The sequence below is a fragment of the Vombatus ursinus genome, unplaced genomic scaffold (genome assembly GCF_900497805.2).
Source record: "Vombatus ursinus unplaced genomic scaffold, bare-nosed wombat genome assembly UNPS02005459.1, whole genome shotgun sequence".
In the NCBI taxonomy this organism is placed as follows: domain Eukaryota; kingdom Metazoa; phylum Chordata; class Mammalia; order Diprotodontia; family Vombatidae; genus Vombatus; species Vombatus ursinus.
In genome coordinates, this window is record NW_020945237.1 from 6,574,389 (window position 1) to 6,595,183 (window position 20,795).

Sequence of the window (20,795 nt, forward strand, 5' to 3'; positions counted from 1 at the left end):
CTATTAATGACTACTATTAATAATAATAACTAACATTTATATGTCACTGCCTTTTAAGTTTGGAAATCAGTCAGCTAGATTCTAGCAATGATTTCATTGAAAAAAAGACAGTCTTAAAAATGTACATATGCTCTGATTCATTTATTGGTCTCAAATTAATTTTGGGGTGGGGAAGATATGGTAAATGCCTAAGAATGCCTTCTGCTTTAAAAGGAAAGTTTGAAATTGTGATAATGATTCCTGTTTAAACTAGTATTAATCAATAAGCCATACACAGTTATTAAATACCTACAGCATAAATAATAACAGCTAGCATTTACATAGCTCTCATCATGTGCTAGGCACTGTAGTAAGCAGTTTACATATATTTCATTTGATCCTTACAACAACCCTGGGAGATAGTTGCTATTATCATCCCCATTTTACAGATGAGGAACCTGAGGGAGACAAAAGTTAAATGACTTGCTGAGGGTCACACATAGGTCTTCCTGACTCCAGTCCCCGTATGTTGAGCACTATGGCGCCACCTAGTTGCCACTTGCTGGAGAGACGAAGACAAAAACTGAACTAATCCTCGCCTTTTCAGAGTTTGCAGCATAAGTTAATACAGGATAAATGTGGAGTAATTTGGAAAGAGGCCCTAGTTGCTGGGGGAGATCAGAAACGGCCTCTTGTAAGAGGTGTCCTGTGCACTGAGCTTTGATGGTAAGTAGGGCGTCTAAGAAGATGGGGACGGGCAATATTCCAGGCATGAGGGACAAAAACTGACATAAAACAGGAGATGGGGCTAACCTGGCTTCTGCAGGGAACAGCACCTAGGTCAGGATGCAAGAGGACACTTTGCACTTTATAAAAGCTTCTATTGGGAAATCGGATCTATAGGACATGATCTGTTGAACAAACAAGTGAATATCTTGATTTCTTTGATAATTAACGTATTTTTAATGATCTCCCCTAGGACAGAAAATGTTGTGAGATGCTTATACCCATGCCCTGGAGCAATTTTTAAGCTGATTTGCTTCCCATGGGCAGGAAGCGGATCTACCCATTTTGCAAAATGAGGCAAAAGTTTTCATCATTCAATAGAAGGTTAGTAATTTATCATTGTATTAGCTATGGTTTACATAACTGGTATCACCTGCAGGATACTAATGTGAAATTTGGCAAAAATCCTCCTGGCTGTTAGATAATTTCTCAATATCAATTGCTAAGTCAATAAGCATTCACCAAGTGCTTAGCATGGTGCCCTGCTCATGGTGAGCTTACTTTCTCTAAATGGAAGCTCCCTCTTCCAAGGAAGAATTGACCAATAGGAGAAGGAGGTTTCAGGGCTGGAAGGTTCTTCCTGGGTGAGGAAGCATCTAAGGCATTGTCTTTTTTTTTTTTTTTTGGACAATTAGGGTTAAGTGACTTGCCCAGGGTCACACAGCTAGTGTCAAGTGTTTGGTCTGAGGCTGGATTTGAACTCAGGTCCTACTGACTTCAGGGTCAGTACTCTATCCACTGCACCACCTAGCTGCCCGGCATTGTCTTTTTTTTGGTTTTGTTTTATTTGGGGGGTTTTTTGGGGGTTTTGTTTTTTTTTCAGTTGGGCAATGGGGGTTAAGTGACTTGCCCAGGGTTACACAGCTAGTAAGTGTCATGTGTCTGAGGTCACATTTGAACTCAGGTCCTCCTGAATACAGGGCCAGTGCTCTATCCACTGCACCACCTAGCTGCCCCCTAAGGCATTGTCATGAAGACTCACAGTCAGCCAGTGGAGCCAGGAGAGGAATGAAGACTGGCTGGCCTGGGCACTTCCTCAAAATGGAGGTCAATTTGTAAAGTTTCAACTTTAACAAGATGACATAGAGTACAGGGTCTGCCACCTTCAATAGTAGCAGTACCACCATCTAAGAACTCTTTAAGTGCATTTCTGAGCAGTTTACGGCCATGTTTCACAGAAACTCTTACACTGATATACTGGTGAGGGTATGGGTGAAATGGAATTCACTGAAGGAGAAAGCAACATGAATGATTTCGTTTCTGAGTATCAGCAGTATCAGGATGCTACAACTGAGGAGGAGGGAGAATTTGAGGAGGAGGTCGAAGAGGAGGTGATGTAAAGTTGTGCATCACTTACTTTGTGTATTATACTGAAAGCTGTATGAACTCCTTTCATTCACTCACAAACTTGTTTTTTTGATGTTTGCGTCTCGCTGCATTCTGCACTTGCTGTTTTTCTGTTCTTTGATGTCAAATGCTGTACAGATAACACCAGTAAAGCATTTTTCATAGTAAAAAAAATCCCCTCCCTTCTCTGAACCTCAGATTCCCTATCTGCAAAAGGATTAAGTTGAACTAGATTATCTCTAAGATCCGTTTTAACTCTGGTTCTATATGTGTATAAGAGAGGTGCACAATAAAGTGATTTATGGATGTTCAAGAGGGAAAAGGTTATTACTGACTAAGGCAAGAGGCGAGGGAGAGTTTGGGAAAGCTTCGGTGAAGAGGCTGCATTAGCAGTAGGTAAAAGGAAGGATTTGTGAATATAGAACCAGCAGGGTTTGGTAACCAGTTGGATAGGAGGGCCATGGGAAGGGAAAGGGGCAGAGACAACCATAAGGTTTCGGTTTGGGGATCTGAATGAACTTTGCTGCTACTCACCTAAATAATGAAGTCGGAAAGAAGAAGGAGCAGGCTTAGGGGAAGAGAACAAAGCTCAATAATAGACATTTTGAATTTTGCCAGTGCCAACAGGTCATTCAGGTGGAAATGTCCTCATGCAGTTGGAGAAGCTGGTTTTGAACTCAAAACCGAGGTCAGAGCTAGACATGTGCAGTCACCTGCACTGAGGTGATTTTCCACAACCACTTCATGGCTTCCATATCATGAGGGTGAATGAGATAGTCAAGGGAGAAAGTGTGTGTATAGAGGAAAGGAAATAGGGTCAAGGACAAAACCTTGGGGAATAGTTCTCTTAGGGGGTTGGAAAGAGGAGGGAGGAACAAGAAAAAGGAAGCAGAAGGGTAGGAGATTAGCCAGAAGAATGGGAGTAGAATCATCGGTTGTTTCATCATAGGGATAGGATAGGGACTGGAGCTGTAATTATTTGATACTGGGAATGCTAGGTTGGGGAATAAACACCTTCTTTTCTGTCTTAGAGGGTTTCCTCAAGTGCTAAGAGTTCCAAGGTCAGCCCATTTGTATCAAATGTGTGTCAGAAACCAAATCTTCCTCCAGCAACATCATAGAATCAGAAATTATTTAGAACTTGAATCAGCCTTAGAGGGCATCCTGGTTTAGCAACTTTATTGAACAGATAAAGGAATTTGCTTGAGTTCTGGGGTCAGAGCAGGCTTTGCAGCACAGATGTGGGAGTGACTCAGTCCAATGCTATACAGGGGTCAGGGAAGATGAGACCTGACCAAAAGTCGTAGGATTTGGCAATAAGGAGATCAACGGTGTTATTTTGCAGTGCCCTTTCAGAAAAGTGGTGGAGGTAGAAGCCAGACTGCAAAGAGGGAAGGAGGTATAGGAAACATTCTTTGTACATTTAATATTTGTTTTATTTAATCAAAATAATTCTTTCCCTTAAAGGTCAGAGATCAGGTGATTTTGAAACTCTGACCCTCAAGGGAAAGAAGTAGAATGAAGATCAAGTAGGTTTATTTCAGGAATAAAAAACATTTCTTAAAAATTGTCTATTGGGGGTGGAGCTAAGATGGCAAAGAGAAGGCTGGGACTTGCCTGAGCCATCCCCAAAACCTCTCCAAAGACCTTTAAATAATGCACTAAAACAAATTCTGGAACAGTCGAACCCACAAAAGAATGGGGTAAAACAATTTTCCAGCCCAAGGCAACTAAGTTCGGCAGGAAAGGTCTGTCCCACCAGGGTGAGAGTGCACTGAAGGCTGGGCCAGGCAAACCAAGAGCAAGCCTTGAGAGGGACTGAATCAGCAATGGCTGTGGCGGTGACTCCTTCTGGAGCTCTCACACCATAGATGGGAAGGGGATGGAATAACTGGTCAAAAAGAGATTACAGGGGTCTCTTTGATGGCACTGGGGACAGGACTTTGTTGCTTTACCCATACTCAGATCTTGGTCCCAGTCCTGGGTGGCAGTCCCAGGATGAGGAGGAGCACTGCCACACCAGAGCTTGCAGCCACAGTGGAGGGGGGACCCTCCCCACAGTTCCAGGGCAGAAAAGAGTAGTTGTGGTCACTCACAGACCAAAGCACAAGCCAAGAGAGGAGTAAACACCTCTCCTTAGATCATACCACCTTGGAAGAACTGACAATTTACAGGTCCCTAGAAGTATCTCTGAAAACAGCTGAAGCTTGGGACAGTGTACCCTCCACCCTAGAAGTAGAACCCCATTTGAGCAAAGAGTGAAAAGTCAAGAAACAGTCTGGAAAATAAGCAAACAACAGAAAAAAATTCTGACTATAGAAAGTTACTATGATGACAAGGAAGATCAAAACACATACTCAGAAGAAGACAGCTAAGTCAAAACTCCTACATCCAAAGCCTCCAAGAAAAATATGAATTGGTCTCAGGTCATGGAAGAGCTCAAAAAGGATTTTAAAATCAAGTAAGAGAAGTAGAGGAAAAATTGGGAAGAGAAATGAGAGTGATGCAAGAAAATCATGAAAAACGAGTCAAGAGCTTGGTTAAAGGAGGCACAAAAAAATACTATAGAAAATAACACCTTAAAAACAGAATAGCCGAACTGGTAAAAGAGGTATATTTATCCATTATAGAAGCCTTCTCCAAAGAGTGTACATTTAGGACCCATCATCCACCCAAAACCTCTCTGTGATTCATTCAAGATAACAGAGACAATCCGAGATGCAAGGCAATTGAAAAAAAAATATATATATATATATGTGTGTGTTTGTGTATGTATATGTATACACACACACACATATACACATATATTCAGGAAGGAAGAGTTGGAGTTTTTTTTAAATTCATTTTCTGGAGTGTTACCAATTGAAGCAATTGATGTTTTCATTGTTATCAAATTATGTCAGAGCAGAAAAATGTCTGGCATTCAAAGGAACCCCTTTGAAAGAAGACATATGGCATTATAGTACTTTCCAAAAGTTTTATAGAGGAAAACAAATCAACTAGCAGGAAACGAGGTTGTTAGCACTGGGAAAACAAAAAACCCCCTCAGAGGCCCCCCAACCAGTTAATGCCCCTGAGTGAATTAAGATGCACGTCCTGAACATTTTGCTGGATGGGCCTCAGTTCAACTGCAATTCTTCCAGAAGTTACTGGTGATCATTACAGAAGGAGAAGAGCAGACAACTGAGCTCTCTTTTCATTAGAATTTGGCAGTAAGACTAGAAGGGAAAGAGCTGTTTTGTTATTTTCTAATCAGTTGTGGAATTTTCTGAAGGAAGAGATATCCAAAAAAAAATTAGGTAATTAAAAAACAACTTGATCTTTCTTCCTTTCTTTACTAGGTCCTTACATCTAAATGTTAGAAAAAAAGTGAGATTAAAAACATGTGATTGAAATTATTTATTTAAACATTAGACATTTAGAAACAAATGAGTTTTTAGTAAGAATGTGACTCTCATCATCACTTTCCATTATTTTCTGTGCTTGTTAGCAATGAGAAATATTCGGTTACTTAATAAGAACATACGTATAATATATAAAACATATGCAAAATATGTATATTTATATATATATGAATATTTGTGGATGCACATGTGTACACATATACCTACATACACATATTGTTGTTCATCCACAGTTATTGAAGAGGACCAATGATATCATGGGTGATGTCTTGCTTTGCTTGGGAATTGGATTTAAGTGAGACAGAGCTTCAAAGTCAGCTTCACTATTTCTTCCTGAGTCATTGAAGGCCAGTGGCAGGACAAAAGTCAAGACAACTGGCAATGGTCAAGGACGCAGTGGATGACCTTGATGTCTCCTGAGCCTGACCAAACTCTATGTGCTTCACAAGATTTGCCTCAGCCGCCTTCATGGCCGTTGGAATAAATTGTTTTCATCCTCCCATTCCACCAGGGAAAGCCTCCACATACCTGGGATAGACACCCCTTACCTCACTGACATGTTTGAGGCCCGTCAGTTACCGTCAACCTGGTTTAGTCCTCCTGCTAAGATGGTTTACCAGGCTGTGGTCACTGCTCGTGCTTTAGCTTCTTAGAACCACAGGTGAGAGTTGGGTGAAAGATGAACACCAAAGGTGGATGAGCAGTCCTGAAAGGGTTTTAGCAAGCCCTCACACCAGAGGTGCTATTCCTCCCTGAGCACCTCATATGCCCCACATACACACGTATGTATATAAACACACAGTGGGCTAAGTGCTAGGGAAACAAAGACAAATATGAAACCATCCCTGCCCTCAAGGAGCTTATGTTCTATAAATGGATCATATACACGTGTGTATTTTTACTGGCTATATGATTTCATCAATGTAGGGAGCTCCCAATGAGGAACTTCTTCCAATGCAAATGGGCACTTTCTTTACAACTTACAGTCTTAAAGAATTTCCAAGGATGCTGAGAGGTTAAGTGTCTTGCTGGAATCATACTGCCGGTATGTATATGGCAAAAGTAGAAATTGAACCGAGATCTTTCTAATGCCAAAAGCAGCACCCTGACATGCTTACACTCATACAAAGGAAATAGGTGTTTATATTCACCTTTATGTATGTATAGATGAATATATACACACATATGTGTGTATGGATGATCAATGAGCATAATAAATAATACAAGGTAATGCAGGTGGAGGTGATGGATGCTTTAGGAGAAGGCCCTACCCTCTAAGGGAATCAGGACAGGCTTCATGTGGGAAGTGATGGATGAGTTGGGTTTTGAAGGAAACCAGAGATTCCAAGAGTCAAGTTGGTTGTAAATGAATAGGAATCAATCTGGGCGGTCACAGAGATGGAAGGGTGTCTGGCATGTGAGAAGAAAAGCAAGAAGGCTAGTGTGACTGGATCATGGATTGATTGAAGGAGAACAGTGTACAATGAGACTGGAAAGATAGGTTGGGGCCAGGTTGTGAAAGACTTTAAAAGCTAAGCAATATTTTGTATTTGACTGACTGATCTTAGATGAAATAGGAAGCCACTGGAGTTTATCGGGTAAAAAAGGAACATGATCACATTGCTATAGGAAAATCACTCTGGCAGCTACGTAGAGGATGGATGGAAGAGGTGAGAGATTTGAGGCAGGAAAACCAATTAGCGGGTAATGAGGTGATAAGGTTCAAAAACACTGCTAATGAGTAAGGAGGATATTCATTGTGTAAGTTTATAAAGGGATTTTTTATTAGAGATTAGGAATAACTTCTTGACAATAAAAATGATTGGAATCTATACATACTGCCAAAATAACTTTGCTTTAGCCCAATCTTTGACAGTCTTTCTGATTAGAAAAAAAATCACAGGTGATTAAGAGGTTTTTTGCTGGGGGCAAAGTTCTACACTAGCTAATTCCTTGAAATTACTTTTGCATTTGGGATCCTGAGACTCATTATAACCAAGATAAAATGAAAATAGAATAGAAAAATAATCATTCCTGTAGCTCATCTCCAAAAACCTCCCTGTGCCACATGAAGACACACATAGGCAGCCATGAACAAATGCAGATGCCTGAAGATTGTTTGATAACAGTAAGTTTTAGGAGGATGAATTCAAAGACCAACTGACAGGAGACCCAGGTTCTTATTCCAGCCCTGATCTTGTCTAACTGGGAGGTCATCGGAAGTTCCTTAGCCTCATGGTTTGTCCCCATATTTTCCCGCTTGTGAAAGGTGGCTAGAAATATGTGACTCAGCCGCAGAGTTTCAGACTTCTTTGGAATGATAAAATAAAATTATGTGTATAAAGGAATTTATGAAGGTGTAATTCTCATATCAGATGATGCTTATCTGTGTTATCTGCATTACCATCTTGGGGCTTATCAAACCTTTTTATGCTCAGGGTGCCACCAACCCAATGGCCCAAAGCTGCTCTTGAAATTACTCACAGCTTAGTTTTCCAAAGAACTTTTCATAGCTATGATTCAACACTAATAACAGGTTATCAACAAGGACTTATTAAGCCCTTACTTAGTGCCAGGCACTGTGCACTGGGGATAATCCAGTGATTACCCTCAAGGATCTGACATATTACAATTCTCTGGCCTCCTCTTCCCTTGCAGAAGGACTCTAGAAAAAAAGGCATTTTCTCAACTAAATGTCATCTATTAGCACTTCTTTAGCAATAAGGCATAGAAAATCAGAGGCTGTGTATTTTCCTCAAAGAGAAATGGGCCCCTTTTTCTTTTTAAAATTTTTTTTAAATTTTTTGTCAATTGGGGTTAAGTGACTTGCCCAGGATCACACAGCTAGCAAGTGTCTGAAGTCAGATTTGAACTGAGGAAGATGAGCTTGACTCTATGACTGGACTCCTGACTCCAGGCCCAGCACTCTATCCACTGTACCCACCTGGCTGTCCCCTCCGTTAGTATACATTATACAAAATAAACAGATGCATATAGAGAACATAGCAGCCCCAATGACCACCATGGTTTACAAATAATAATAGCTCCAAACAGTAATAGAGACAGTTACGTGGCTTAGCGGATAGAGCATTGGACTTGGAGTTAGGAAGATCTGAGTTCAAATCCTGCCATAGATACTTACCAGTCATGTACTCCTGGGCAAGTCATTTAACCTTTCTCAGACTCAGTTTATCCATTTGTAAAATAGGGATAATACAGTCACAGGGTTGTTGTGAGGATCAAATAAGATAACATATGTAAAGAACTGTGCAAACCACAATAAAGAAAAAAATAACTGCTTTCCATGAATTTCTATTATTTGTAAGCTATGAAAACAAACAAAAATGGGTATGTTGTTTTGAACAAGGTTGTAATAAAATTGGCCCATTTCTTTTTACAATATTTTAATTAATTCAATTTTATAATTAAGTAAAATGTATTTATTGTTTCTCCCTTCCACTGCCCCTCCTATTGTACAATAAAGAAAAAGGCAAGCTAAACCCTCATAACAAACATGTACAGTCCAACAAAATAATTTCCCACATTGGCCATGTCTAACAATATGCCTCATTCTAGATTTTAAGTCTGTCACCTCCCTGGCTGGAGGTGAGTGCTGTGATCCATCTGTCCTCAGGACTTGTGGTTTCTTTGTGCCCTACTCAGAGCTCTAAAGCCTTTTTTTTTCTCTAAAGTCTTGCAATGTTATTTGTTTCTATTAAATTGTTTTCATTTCATAAATTGTTCTCCCAGCTCTGTTTACTTCACTCTACAACAGTTCAGAGAGTTCATGAACTTCTAAAACCTTAGTGATTCGTCGTCCTTAGAGCCCTCAGAATGGCACAGGAGAACAAGACATTGTTTTTACAAATAAATTCTGATCCATTGTGGAAACAGATGTTACCACAGGATCTTTCTAGAGATGTTCCCGTCTTCTGAAGATGGGAAGTTCTGACTGTCCCCATAGAAGCGCACTACTCTGGAGATTCAGGCAGAAATTCAAAAGGCAATGAAAATGTGTTTTTCGTCCTCTCAGGGCGTAGCAATAGTCGGGTATATAGAGAATAGTCTGTATGTTCAGAAAATTTTTGAAAGTGGTTTTATTCTCTCCAAAAAAGGGAAGAACAAATGGTCTTCAGGCCATGTCTTGGTCATACTGAAAGATGAAAGTGAATTGCTATGTTGACTTGGCGCCAAAGAAAAAACACATTATATCAAATAATCAATAAACATTTATTAAACACTCATTATGTGCCAGGTACTATGTTAGAATCTAAGAGATTAAAAAACAAACCATCACTGCCTCCAAAAAACATATTCCATAGAGTGAGTCAGCATGTACCAATATTAGAACACGTACAATGTATTGTGAGTGAATGAATAAAAAATGATAGAGTATTTACTATGTGGAAAGCACTGTGCTAAACCCTGGGCTACAAATAGAAAAGGAAGGCTACCGCTGCCCTCAAGGAGCTCACATTCTACTAGGGAGAAACAACACAGAGGTGAATTGCTGTTCAGTCGTGTCCTACTCTTTGTGACCCCATTTGGGGTTTTCTTGGCAAAGATACTGGAACAGGCTTGCCATTTCCCTCTCCAGCTCATTTTACAGATGAGGAAACTGAGGCAAACAGGGTCACACAGCTAGGCAGTATCTGAAGTCAGATCTGAACTCAGAAAGGTGAGTCCTTCTCTTGAGTCCAAGGCCAGCACTCTGTCCACTGCACCCCTTGGCTGCTCCACAGAGAAGAAGAATGAACAAATAGGAGATAATTTCTTTTGAGCAGGGAATTAAACCTAAGTTTCAAATTGCTGCTGACAAGGGTAGCCTGCCAGGGAAAATGATACAAAAAGGGGGTGGGAGTGGGGAGAGAATCTATTCCCTTAGGAAATGTAACATCAAGTATGTTTACTTCCTCACACAGCATAAAAGAGAGGCATTAGACAAGACATCAGTATCTGATCATCTTTGTAGAACTCGGATACGGTGGCATGGTAATTCTGGTCATTTGATCTCGGTGCTTAGTTTACGCCTAGTAGCCCAGTAATTTCTTCCCATTGAACCTCTCTAATATCCAATGAATGATTAATGAGCTTTATTTTGCCCAGGAGTAATGTAACAAGTCTGAATATATGAATGTTCCTAGCAAAAAGAAGCAATGTTAGAGGAAAGGTGGACAGGGAACTCTTATTCATTTCTGTATCCTCATTAGTACAGCACAGTTCACTCTGGAGAATAGGTCTAAATAAATGTTTGTTGAAGGAATGCATGGCTAAATAAGTGACTCCCTCTCTCATTTACTACTACTATGTCCTTGGGCAAGTCACTTAACCCCTCTGAGCCTTAGCTTCTTCACTTATAAAGTGAGAAGGTTGGACAAGATAGCTTCTAAGCAGGTATCTGATATTACATGTTTAACAACCAGCTCTCAGTGTGTGTGTATGTGTGTGTGTGTGTGTGAATACATGGCACTTTAAAGTTTAATCTGTGTTACTAATATCTTCTTCATCAATTTCATGAGTCTAGACAATCACTTAAGCCACATTGTAATTGTTGATTCATCACCAATGGATTTGCCTAGCAGTAGAACAGTGAAGACCAGAAGGGGAATAAATATCAGAAAAGCAGCTTTGTATAGCATAGATTATTTCTGAAGGGACCACAGAGGGACATCAAGGCCTCCATTCCAGAGTTGTGAGCTGCGTAGACACAGGTTTTTGTCACTCGTGTACCTCTCTGCCAGGTTTCTACAAACACATTCCTATTCTCTTCCGCGCGCACTGCATGCATTAGAGACAAAGTGTGACCCAGGTTCATGGGCAGACTGGGTGTTTTGATTATTACTGCATTTCCTTATTGAGTGATCACAGTGTTATAATTATTCTCATTTTTACCTTATAGTTAAATAAATATTCCATTTTTAATGGCTAATGGTGATAGGATGACTGATTTTTGTGTAAACAGAAAGCATACTAGTGGGGCATTAGGAGCTACAGGGATGAGTGGTGTCCAAATTTACCCCCTCCCACATCAGGTTTATCCATAGGACCCTGAAAAACTTGTTGTGATCCCTTTGGGGAAAACCCACCTCTGTCAGTGTGGAGAAAAGTTGAGGGGTTAAGTAAGACAGCACAGAGAGCAGAATATCCCATTTGGTCCTCACAATAACGATATGTGGTAGGTATTGCAGGTGATATGAATTAGTCACTATGTAGAAATTTATTTCACTATTATTTTATTGACAAATATATGAACTTTTCTGAGCAGAATTGATTATTATCATTGTAATTGTTTTCATGCAATTCTATATTAAAATGGTTGTTGAGTGAATGAATGGTGAGAGTCTCTATTATAATAGTATACATTCTTTTTTTTGACTTTTTTTTTCATAGTATACATTATTTAACGTTAGTTTATATCCGTCTGTCTCTCTTGATTTCCAGTTTCCTCTATAACGCTTCCTGGAAGAGGAAATCGATCTAATGAGCCATTTGCAACAAGCTTGGATCATGTAGCTGCTGAAATTTCTAATGCTTTACTGCCAATGCTCCAGAATGTTCCTTTTGCATTTTTTGGTCACAGGTAAAGAAAGAAAAGAAAAAATGTTCTCTGTCACATCAAGGGTTCTGAACTATAAGACCAACTGGGACTAAAGAGCATGGCGTGCTCTTTACCTTGTAGGGATCATAGATAAAGAACTGGAAAGAACCTCAGAGACCCATCTAGTCGATCTCCTCCTTTACAGACAAGGCCCAGGGAGGTAAAATGAATTGCCCAAAGTCACAAAGATAATGTCACAGGTGGAATTTGAACTTAGGTCCCCTGAGTAGGGCCACTGCTCTTTCCATTGTACCAAACTGCTTGCTCATCTGGACACCTGAAAGGTAAGGGTTCAGAAATCCTAATTGCATTCCCAGATTCCATGGGGTTTTGTTTGTTGGTTTGTTTGTTTGTTTTGGTGAGGCAATTGGGGTTAAGTGACTTGCCCAGGGTCATATAGCTAGTAAGTGTCAAGTGTCTGAGTCTAGATTTGAATCCAGGTCCTCCTGATTCCAAGGCAGGAACTCTGAGATACCACATCTTTATTTTTTTAAAATTTTTTTTAAAATTTATTTTGGTGAGGTAATCGGGGTTAAGTGACTTGCCCTGAGTCACATAGCTAGGAGGTGTCAAGTATCTGAGGCTAAATTTGAACTCAGGTCCTCTTGATTCCAGAGCTGGTGCTCTATCCACTGTACCACCTGGCAGACCTGAGATACCATGTTTTTAACTAGCTATTCACTTCTCCAGTTTTCCTTTCACTTCTGAATCCCTTGATTTAAATGGGCAACAGTGATTACCACTTACGTTTCTAAGGTCTTCAGTTTCTTATTCAAGATTTCATTATCTGTACCAGAGCTCTTTAGAATCCTTTTGGCAATTGTTTAAACATGTAATTGGCGGGGGTGAGGGAGGAGGGAATAAAATATTAAATGAAAAAAATCTTTTGGCAGTAACATATATGCCCAGGTAAAATAAGATTGACACTTATACTGATGTTCTGATTTAACAATTCCTGACTTGGATGTATGCCCTCAAAAGACAACAGATTTCCCTATTGTTTTCTAGCTGACCAATGCCTGTCTCGGTACTGCATCAGCAGGGAAACATTAGCCACCAGTACTGTTTCTTGTTCCTTGGATTCTTACTGGATAATCTTTCATCTGACATCAAACAACATAATTCCCTAGTGTAGCTACTTGCTCTTCAGGGCATCTCACTCCCTTCTCTTTGGGAAGAACCTCATATTTGTTTGGGTTCTTCTCTTTATCCTCTGTGGGTCATTCTTTCATCCTCCAATCTCATTACATAAATAAAAATCCCACTATACTTTTTTAGATTCCTTTTGTCTTCTTTCTCTCCACATTGAATCCCATCTTTTTTTAAAGGAACAATTCATTTTTCTATTCTTGCTCCTGAAGGCTGGAGAAGTGTTCCTAAAGCCTCTTTCCCTTCACTTTTAGAAGGAAGCTCAGCCTACACTTTAAGTATATATGGAAATCGTTTAGACTCAGCAAAAATATAAACATTATACATTTTATGCTGATCAAGGCAAACTTTTCCCTGCTCTTGCCGTAGATAAGATCCTCACATTTTATTGTGCTTGCCCATAGCTCCCATGAAGAATTGCTCCAGAAACTGCTTTGGAGGGAAGAAGTATGCCAGCTCCTGAGTTGTATTTCTTTTGGCTTTTTAATATCTCTTTAGCATATTGGTCACCACAACCATCTTTCTTTCTCTTCCATAAGTTCGCTTTACCATGGCAGTACACTTTCTAGGGATGTATATGTTGATAAGTAGATTGACACATGCATTGCCAGAGCTAGCTCAGAGTTTGGGAGGCTCCGAAGGGAAGTGTTGGGAGAGAAGAGGTTATTATACTGACTACCAAACTGAAGGTCTAGAGAGCCATTGTGCTGACCTCATCGTTGTATGCCTGTGAAACCTGGACGGTGTACCAGCACCATGCCAGGAAACTGAATCGCTTCCATTTGAATTGTCTTAGGTAGATTCTGAAGATCACCTGCCAGGGTAAGAGACCAGACACTGAGGTCCTTTCTCAAACTAAACCGCCAAGCATTCAAACTCTACTGCAGAGTGCAACTCCAATGGGCTGGCCGCATTGTTCGGATGCCAAATGTACACTTGTCTAAAAGACTATTTTATGGAGAACTCACACAGGGCAAGCATTCACATGGCGGTCAAAAGTGATACAAAGACAATCTCAAGGTCTCTCTTAAGAACTACGGAATCGATTGCGTGACATGAGAGACACTGGCACAGGACCACCCAGAATGGCATGCCCTCATCAGAGAAGGTGCTTTGCTCTATGAGCAAAGCAGAATTGAAGTGGCTCAAAAGAAACTTGAGATGTGCAAATTTAGAGAACCCACCCCAAATGTTCACATGGACTCTTTGTGTCCAACCTGTGGTAGAGTATTCCAAGTTCATATTGGTCTGATCAGCCATCGGACATGCTGTAAATTGACTCTAACATAGTTATGTCATTTTGGTCCTCTTTGAGAACAAAAGACAGTAACCAACCAACCAATCTTGTCTTACCCAACATGTCTTCATTTCCTGATCTTACCAACTACCTTCTGTTTCCTTGCATCTTTCTCCTTTTTTCTCCCAAGTCCTTCAGCTTGAGCCCTTCTCCTTTTCCTTTGTTTTTTTCTCTTCTTCAAACTTTGAACTATCTCAAATTGCCCTCCCCACATTCACTCATTGGCCTTCTCATTTTCAAAGCCTTCTAAATAACCTTCACAATTCCTTGTTCCTCTTCTTCTAAATTTATGAAACATGCATGTCAATACAAAGACATTAGGAATCTTAAATCCAAAGCCTATAGAGAGCATTATTTATCTCTGGGCATTGTATGATTGGTACTGGTTACCCCGAAGAACATAAATGCTGTTTGTTGGACTCACTCCATCACAGTATTAGGTGAAATAGATACTTAAGTAGCCAAAGGTGATACTATTTGACCTCTTTAAAAATTTCCCCGTCTTAACAACCCAGCGTCATACAGGGAACTGGTCACTCTGTGGAGTGATTGAGAAATAAATAATAAAAGTCCAATGTTCCGCTTGTTTTTAACACTATTGTAAACACATCTTGTGTTCAACCTTGTGGACTTAAATGTCAAAATGGTTTCATCAACTTAAGATCTGCTAAATTATTTTTTAAAGATTATTTTCATTATAAGCTTAACAATCTCAATAAGTATCAACAAAGAATGAAGTTTGAAGAGATAATGATAAAATTTGAACTTTTCATTGTGACCAAAAAAAATACAAACTTTAATAAATAATAACATTAGCTTATTGGCCACGTTTCTCCTTCTGACCTCTTAAAGTTTTGCCGCTGCTGCTGCTGTGTGTGTGTGTGTGTGTGTGTGTGTGTGTGTGTGTGTGTGTGTGTAGTGTAGTGTAGTACATACTCAGATCTTTTCATTCTACATTCTGCTTAATCAGAAAGGGAGATTTCAGTGCCAGTCATCACATAATGCCTCACTCCTCCCCTTAGGTTCCTTCTGCTTTCAGCTTCTACTTTCTGCTTTCTTGTTTTATGAGTTAGGAGCACAAGACAGAGGTCAGTGCTGATGCACAATTCCAGCAGGCGGTCGGAGTGCTGAATTCCTTCCCTGTGTGTCTCCTTGCTGGCCTTGTTTTTGCAGAGGGCAGTACTCTCTAAATATAGGGCAAGGAATCAGGTACATCCTTGTGGGAAAAACTTGTTGAGAGACCATTTTCTTTCCATATCCTTCTCCCCTCTTTTTGACAATATATTTTCCCACAGTCCTTCATATTGTTGCTTCTCACTTTACCTGACTTTTTACCCCCATCTAGATTTAGATGTCTTCTATGCTATCCCTATGGTGCCATGCTCAGAGCAATCAATTAAGCTGCACCATTACTTAGCTGATCATGCAATGGCTTGACCCCATTAAAATTCATCCAAAGACCCAAATAATGACTCAGCAGTTTACAAAGTGCTCTCCTCACATCAATCCTGCAAGGTAGGGCAGGGAGGTAGGCCAGTGCCTTAAAGATCCATGCAGGTAATCATAGGATTTAAATTTAGAGGGGTACCTTAGTGACCATCTGCTCCGATCCCCCCATTTTATAGATGAGGAAACTGAGACCAGAGAGGGGAAGTGACTTTCATTAGGTCCCACAACTAGCTAGTGACAGATAGGAGTAGAGTGATAGTTTCCTGGCTCCCATCCTAGTACAGCCAATCACTTGTTGGCAGTGTCAGAGCAAAAAATTCTTTCATGTATGGATTAGACTAGATTGTTGCTGAGGTCTCTCCCAACTAAAATTCTGCGATTTTGTGACTCTTGTCCCTATGAATATACAAAATCAGCTATACCCAAGCTATTTGATAATAATTTTGTCATAATGACTTGAAACTGTTCTACAAGTATTGGTCTATTCATTTTCTATCAGGAAAAACAGGATACAAGACTTGGCAAGTGAATAAGGGATTGATCAGCAGAATTGACTGTCGATTGTGTTCTGTTCTATATTCTTAAGGAAGAAAAGGAGATTCCAAGTGCTTTCTAGAAACTCTCAAAATCAGTATCCTTAAATTGCTTGCTGATGTTTCCCCCCACATAACTCCTTCTTCTGCTGCCTTTCGCAAGCATCACAGATAGCCTTTTTAAGCAAAAAGTAAAACTGTATTATAAAAGTAACCGTTAGAAACAGTGAATACAGCATGAAGGATAGCTTGCTGAGTTTAGAGTCAGGAAGACTCCAAGGCCCACAACTCCTCTCTGATATTTACAAGGTGTGTGAACTTGGGCAAGTCATTCAACCTCTGAATGCCTCAGACAGCTCCTCAGGATTTACCTTGCGATCACCTGTGGGAGTTCCCTCACGGAGAGTCTCTCTGTTGATGAAATGCCAAATCCTTTGCTAAGTCTCCTATTGAAATAATATAAGCCTAATTTCTTCTTATTATTTTCTTAGCTTGGAAAAATTACATTTATGGTACATTAAAGGTATGCTTGTTCTAAGTTGAGTTGGAATGGATCATCATTCATTTGGTTGGTTTTTCTCTTTTCCACATTTTAGCATGGGATCATATATTGCTTTTATGACAGCTCTACACTTAAAAGAAAATTACAAGTTAGAACCAATGCATTGTTTTGTGTCAAGTGCAACTCCTCTACATGTGAGTAATGTGATTTTTTTTAGTTAAGGTTGGGGCAGAGATGGGGGGGCGATGATATTTATGCTTTGATGGATCTGTAATCTCCTCCACGTGTATACTTTCTTCTCAAAGATACTGCTTTCAGCTGTCTTCTCTTTCTCATCTTGTGCTGTGCTTGACCATCTCCTCTCCCAATTGCTTCATGGTATACATACCTACTCAACAACCCTGAAGACTTTCCCCTAGGTCCTTTCATATTACATGGCTACCAATGAAGTCCTCTGGATGTCCATCTCTATTCCATCCCTTCACTATGTTATTTGACTACATTTGTTTGTTTCTATGGAGAGTAGGGGTGATGTTGGTATAGGGATTATCAAGGGGTCAGTCTGCTGGAGGAGCTAGGATGGAGTGGGATCTGATCCCAGAACAGTCATCTGAGATTGGGTATTTTTGCAGCGATCTGCAACAATCCTTGCTGAACTAAAACTCTGTAGTTAAAGAATCCCATATACTAAGTGTAATTTAATTAAATCCTTTTTTCCTTAGATAATTAGAGCTCTAAAATGAAATTAAATCACCTATATGACATGTTATAATAACTTTGTTTAATTGTTTAAGAAAATCACCCATTTCCACTCTTCAAGTTTTTCTGGGATATCAGAAGAGCAATTATTTAATTTTACCACGAATATTGGTGGCATTTCCAAGGACCTTCTTGAAAACAAAGAACTTTTGGAAATGTTTCTTCCTGTTTTAAAAGCAGATATTCAAATGATACAGAATTTCAAGTAAGTAAAAGAAAAGAGAAGAGGGAGGGAGGGGGAGAGGAAGAGGGAGGGAGGGGGAGAGGAAGAGGGAAGGAGGGGGAGAGGAAGAGGGAGGGAGGGGGAGAGAGAGAGAGAGAGAGAGAGAGTTTATCCTATCAACTAGGAGGCATGTAAGGTGTATCTATGGCGGCTTTAGGAGGGCCAGATTTCTGCTGACCAGCATTTGGAACATCAGGATCTCACTCTACTATTCTTTGATAGACCTGAACCTAGGAAGAGCCACAGAGCAAAGGGCCAGCATTGCTTACCTTAAACTTCAATTGGTAAAGGGCATCTTAAAAACCATCTTTTCCAAAGCCTTTGTTTTTACACAAAGTGAGGCACAGAAGTTAAGGAACATTCCCAAAGGCAGCACCAAATCCATGAGCAGCACCAGACCTTTTGGCTTTCAGTACAGAACTTTTTCTCACTACCCTACGCAGCTTCTACTATTTTCAACCAATTGCCCAAGAGAGAATCAGGAGCCCTGATTAATATGTTCTGGGCCTACCCTAATTAACATGTGGCTACTTCAGTTTCTACCATTTCCCACTATCTTTCAAATGGAACAGGGTAAGTGAATAGAACAGAGCCAAAAGAACAACACATATACACATTTCTTTATAAAAAATAATTATTAAAGCTATATAAATGGAAACCATTTTGAATAGTAAGAAAACTCATAAAATTGGATAATAAAAGCTTCTCAAGAGCAAGGATTGCTTCATTTGCTTCTTCGGTGCTTGGCACATAGTAGGTGCTAGCTCATATACATGCTTCCTCTTGTTTCCCTAGACCTCTCATTCCCTTAGACCTCTAGATTTCATCTTGGTAAATCTATAACTCACAATCCCAGGGTCACACCACTAATATGTGTCAGAGGCAGGCTTGACCCCAGGTTTTCTTGCCCAAGGTTGGCCTTCTATCAATTACAACACGCTAACTCTTTTAACAACAGTTGACAACCAAAGTGTAGGATTGGCTACCTGTACCATCAGTTGCAGTCACTCATAGGTAGTTTCCCTGAACTGGAAGCAAAGATTATTTGGTGTGAGGGATATAATTGTGAATACTCTGAGTTTTTGCATGATGTGTTAAAACAAAATTTGTCATTAAAAAGACATTTTTAAAAAAAAATGCAACAAGGTATAGTAGGATATGTTTATCTAATCTGGTTACCACTAGCAAAATTTTCCACAGCAAGAGAGTCTGATTTCATCTCCTTTTTGTGTTTTGCCCACATACCTGCCTCATAGCTTAGTGGCATCTTGCCATTTATCTGTCCTGCAAAATATCTTTAATAATCATTCTTTATGTTTATTTTTCTAAGTGGACTGAAGCCCCACCTACTCCATGAAGCTACCTCTGATTATAATAGGCAGCCCCTAAATGATCTTTCCCTATTCTGACTTCCTATAGTTTGTTGTGTGTAAACAACACATTTTGGTATTTAATCATAATAATCATGTAATTTTTCCCTAGGTTGGGGTGAATTTCTCTCCCTAATGAAGAGTTTAAGCTCTCTGAGGGTGGGGATGCCTTATGTTTCTCTTATATCCCCCATAGCATCTACTACCTATATCCTCTCAGCATTTACTAAGCTTATCGTGAATTGAACTGAGTGGACCCCAAATAGCCAATGAGATAATAAATCTGAAACCCCACCCTCCCAATCTCTAGCTTTGGCTCAGGACTACTGCAGACCTCTTTTGGAGGCAGGTGATATGGAGAAATTAGCGTGGTAATGACTGATAAAAAGAGGCATGTCACAGCAGTAGAAGTTTCATGTTTGACCTCCAACCTCTGAATTGTGTACTTTATGGACAGACTACTGTTACCTTACTGCAGCTTCCAGATTCATGGAAGGGGTCCAGAAGCAAGACCAAGGTGGATTCATAGTCAGTCAAGAGTCTGGAACTCTTTAGACTGGTACTACCTGAGTCTATCATGAGTAACAATCTCATCCTCTACCCAGTGAAAACATTTTCATTAAGTACTTAGCACAGTGCCTGGCACATAGTAGGCACTTCATAAATGTTGATTGATATTTGCTAATTTCACAAAGGGAATGTAGCAGGGGAGAAGAAAGGAGGCAAATCATTTGAGCATCACTAACAACAAAGAGAGATCATGAAATCTTGAATATTTAGGAAAAATGAAACTTTTTCTGTTCACAGCTTTGTCAAATCATCAAAGACACTTCTTTCTTGTGATATTACATGTTTTTCTGGGACTGAAGATATAGCAGAAGAAATGGAAGGTGAAGTACTCTTAATGACTTCTTTTGTATTTAGCTAAATGTTACCTCACAGATCTGCCCATGGAGAGAAGTCAACCAGATCTTGTTCAATTTAAATGGTGAGGATTCAAGATGCCTGCAAAATGAGCCTATTGTATCAATAGGTCTTCAAGAAAGTAAAGGGACAAAGATACATGTAACAAGAGATAATTCATGTAAGCCCACCCTATAGTGAGGAATCTTTTACTTCGGTAGGTCTCGTCTGTCAGTTGATCATGTGGACATTCCCTCCAATGATGCAGGTCATCTTGGTCCATGTACTCCTGCCCGGACACTGGTTCATGCCCTCAAATAAATTTGCCATATCATCTACCTGATGTTCTGAGGGAGTGTGGGGTTCTTTGCATTGCCCCAACGTTGCAAGGATATCAGAAGAGCACTCAGGCTGTCCAGAGAGATCTTAGGGTAATAACGTATGGGAGTAAGAAATGCCTTTTGGGGTATTGCTAAAAGTCTATGTTGTTTTGTTT

General features: G+C 39.9%; 1 protein-coding gene across 1 annotated transcript in view; it reads left to right on the plus strand.

Moving 5' to 3' along the window:
* The window catches only part of OLAH (oleoyl-ACP hydrolase), a 45,469-nt gene that overhangs the window by 23,814 nt on the left and 860 nt on the right, over positions 1 to 20,795 (plus strand). The window contains 5 exon segments of the mRNA XM_027847917.1: positions 959 to 1,089; positions 11,958 to 12,096; positions 17,139 to 17,238; positions 17,839 to 18,008; positions 20,204 to 20,286. Coding sequence (XP_027703718.1) covers positions 959 to 1,089; positions 11,958 to 12,096; positions 17,139 to 17,238; positions 17,839 to 18,008; positions 20,204 to 20,286 — 623 coding nt within the window.